Source organism: Phragmites australis, chromosome 3, assembly GCF_958298935.1.
Source record: "Phragmites australis chromosome 3, lpPhrAust1.1, whole genome shotgun sequence".
In the NCBI taxonomy this organism is placed as follows: Eukaryota; Viridiplantae; Streptophyta; class Magnoliopsida; order Poales; family Poaceae; genus Phragmites; species Phragmites australis.
In genome coordinates, this window is record NC_084923.1 from 41,395,437 (window position 1) to 41,399,272 (window position 3,836).

The 3,836-nt window shown below is 50.3% G+C and overlaps 1 protein-coding gene across 1 annotated transcript; it reads left to right on the forward strand.

Annotated features, from left to right (window-relative positions):
- Positions 1-802: 802 nt before the first annotated feature.
- Positions 803-2,908, forward strand: LOC133913126 (protein FAF-like, chloroplastic). The gene is made up of 2 exons (XM_062356186.1): positions 803-1,112; positions 1,216-2,908. The coding sequence occupies exon 2, from the start codon at positions 1,262-1,264 to the stop codon at positions 2,531-2,533; it is 1,272 nt and encodes a 423-aa protein (XP_062212170.1). The 5' UTR covers positions 803-1,112; positions 1,216-1,261; the 3' UTR covers positions 2,534-2,908.
- Positions 2,909-3,836: the final 928 nt, after the last annotated feature.

Sequence of the window (3,836 nt, forward strand, 5' to 3'; positions counted from 1 at the left end):
GGGGGGTACCCCTAGGCACACTTGAGAGCCCCCAACCTTCCTATAATTTTTAGGCTTGGAAGAGAAAGAAGAGCTCCCCTACCGGGTATATCTGTACATTCTTGGTTCCGTTACTTATGTGAACCGTGTAAGCCAGTTTGAGAAGCCGCATTATAAACATTTGTTTGGATTAAATGTATCTATTCTGTTCTAATGGCTAGAAATTCACAAACGATTCCTTATAAAAGATAAATAATCCCTCAAATTATCTCATAAATAGAGGTAAAGATAAGGAACTTCATCACTTATTTATGGGGCCTAATTATAACAATATAGATTATTCATAGACATATGTAGATATTACAAACTTAGAGTTGCATGACAAATAATAGTGTATCTCGTGTTATGTTGCTACGCGATTTGTTGGTAATTAGGCTAGTTTTTATGGTAACATCATTTTCCTTTGCGCCGCTATCATTGCACTAGCTAGCTTGTCCCATCATAGAAAATGTACTCCATACTTCCACTAGCATTTGATTCTTTTACATTGCTCAAACATTCTAAGAGGAAAACTCAAACAGCACGGACCAAGTTACAATCATGTGAAAGTTGTGTTGTTGGTTTGTTGCTGTAGGTTTTTTAGCTGTGATGTTGCTGTTGTAATGTGAGTTGTTGCAACAATTAGCATGCGCACCTCAGTTGTTCTTACCGACAGCTCACCACAAGCAATGTTACTAGCGACCTTATATCCATAATAACATCAGCAAAACTATTTCATGAGATGCAATGCGTCATGAGTGCATACCCCTGCGAGAAATGCCAAAGCATAACTTGCAAAAAGGCAGAGGAAAACAGAGCATGGTGGATGCATGTAGTGGAGGAGCATGGGGCCCTCCCCTTTGTCCTTGGACGGCTAATGCCCTCTTTTTCTCTCCCCTTGCCCCAGCCTACAAATAGCCCCCGAGCTGAGCAACCACACCAGACATGCTTGCCACAGAGCTAGTGTTGTGTAACAATAGCAGGGTAGATATCTAGCTCAAGCGTCAAGTCTACTATCCAAGACCACAAGTGCCTCCAAATTCCAAGCTTCCCTTGCGGCGCTGCGACGTGCATGCTCTGCCCGCATCCTTGAGGTAAGCAGCCTGCCACGCCGGTTAAGTTGGTTGGTCACTGTGGCTCTTGCAACAAGTCAGTCATCTGTTGCTTACGTCTCTGTACGATTTTGCCTCTTCACAGGGACCAAGCGCGACTGCCACTTCACATCTTTCTCCAGGCGGCGAAGATGTCGGTGGCGGTGTGCCGTGGCCCGGCCGTGCCGGCGTTCGAGGCGCCCAACTGGCTGCACCCGGTTGAGCCGTACAAGCCGGAGGTTGTCGTCGACAACCGGCCTGCGCAGGTGGACATATGGAACTCCATCCAGGCTGACGTGGACAAGGCGGCCGCCGGCGCCAAGAAGGCGTCCAGCAAGCCGTACGTGCACCCGCTCGTGCGCCGGTCGTCGAGCCTGATGAGTCAGAAGAGCCTCGAGATCTGCACCGAGAGCCTCGGCAACGAGACCGGCTCCGGCGACTTCACTGCGTCCCTGGACGTCACCGACATGGCCAGCCTCTTTGACCCGCCGCTGCCGGCGACCGCTGAGGCGGATGAGTCCTTCTGGAAGCATGGCGCGGCGCGCGATTGCTCGGAGGAGGAGCAGTGGGAAAGGAAGGATCTTGCGGCGGTGAACTACCACTGCTCGGCCGGGACGCGGTCGCCGTGCCGTGCGTTCCCGCCGCCGCTGCCGTCCATGTCGCGCCGCGACGGGCCGTGCCTGCAGATGCGCCCGCGCCGCCAGGACGGGCGCCTCGTCGTCGAGGCCGTGGTGGTGAGACCGCGCGGGTACCTCCACGCGAGGCGCCAGGGCGGCCGTCTCCGGCTCTCGTTCGTCGAGTGCTCTGCTCGCGAGCAGAGCGCGGCGAGCAAGATCACCGCTGCAGCAGCTGAGGCGTCGTATTTCCCGGCCGTGGAGCCCAAGAACGAGCAGGAGGAAGAGGTAGCTGTGGAAATGGAGGAGGACGGCGAGGTGGAAGAGGAGGAGGTCGAGGTGGTGGACAGGGGCACCGTCGTGGAGGTCAAGGTGAGCACGCAGCCGCAGACGCCCACCGCGGCCAAGGTGCACCGTTCGACGCTGGTCATCAACAAGTTCGTCGGCAGCACGCCGCTGACCATCGACCAACCCCGGTGCCATGCGGACACGACACACTCTGAGGAAGCCTGCGACGAGACGGCCGCACCACCAACTGGGCTGCGCCGGGTGCCATCATCCACGACAACGCTGGCAGCTGCGGTCGCCGTGGCCTCGACTGGGACCGACGTCCCGCCAGCTCCAGAGGACGACGACGAGTGCGGCGCGCTTCACCTGTCCGCGTCGGCCGCCGCCGAGCCGAAGCAGCTCCTGCTGTTCACGTCGCGGCGGGGCGACAAGCAGGACCTGCTGCAGAGCGTGCGCCGGTGCCGGCAGCTGCGGCAGAAGCCGCTCTTCATCCTCGAGCCCTACTGCATTGCCACCTCCTGAAAAGATCCATCACAATTCAGTGATTCACAACTGCTCTACACATCTGCGGATGCGACACTTCGGTTGCGTCGCTATTGCTAGGCTTTAATTAATCACTAGTAAATCAAGAACGGTCCTAATTAGCCGCTTATAATAACCTAATCAATCCGTCGTCACAGTGGCCGCTGCATGCTGGACATTAGTTCTTTTTGCGACGCATCCTTTAGATGTGTTGCTGGTGTTTTTTTGGCTGCGCGTTGGCCAGTCGCCCTTTGGTCCCTTGCAGTGGTCTCGTGCGACTTGTAATTGTTGTTGTACTAGTAGCTTGTCCCCTGTATTTCCAGTGTGATTTGAGTAATTGATCAATGGATTAACAGATTCGCTGTAACCACTGTTCTTCCCCTGCTAATTACGGAGTGGCTCGTCATTTTCATACGCATGGCGCCTCTGATTTTATTATAGTATCTATATGTGATGGTGGATTCAGAGGTGGATCTACCGTGGGGTTAGAGGGGGTTCAAACCTCTCTACCCCTAGTGCACTTTAAGAGTTCTTTTCAATTTTTTTGATATAGAAGAGTAGTAGTAAGAAGTTTGGTGGTCTAAATTCGCCACTGAATAGATCGGTGCCTGACGCCGGTCCTCCTGTAGATTTCTGAGAAGACGAACGTGCGTACCGAACAATCGATCGAGATAGAGATACGTGAAATAGTATGGTGTGTCTTGTTGAATTGGGTAACCCCTGATGCATCATGGAGAACGGATACTGGATGAACCCCTGATACATAAGAGACATTTCGTTGCAGTTCATACCCTAGACTAGGGGTGGAAATGGATCGAATACGTATAAAATCGAATTCAGATAGTACGATTTATCACATTTTAATCCGAATGCGAATACGGATCCGGATACCTTCCGATACGAATACAAAATGGATAGTCTGAATTCGAATTCGCATTCGGATGTCTACTCAATCTTCGAAATTCATGTCTAAAATTTAAATTTTTGATAAAATTTGACTGAAATTTGATAAAATTTGAATGAAATTTGGTAAAACTTGACTAAAATTTGTTCTAATTTGATTGGGATAGAATTTTAGAAATTTGGTTCGAAATTTATGTCAAAAATTTAAATTTTTGTCCAAATTTGACTAGAATTTGATAAAATTTGATTGAACTTTGATCAAATTTGACTGAAATTTGTTCCAATTTGATTGGGCCGGAATTTCGCTCACCTCTAAAATTTCTAAAACTTTAACAAAATTTAGTTCTCTGGTTGGTGGATACGGATATGAATTAGATATATCTCGAATTCGGATATCCAC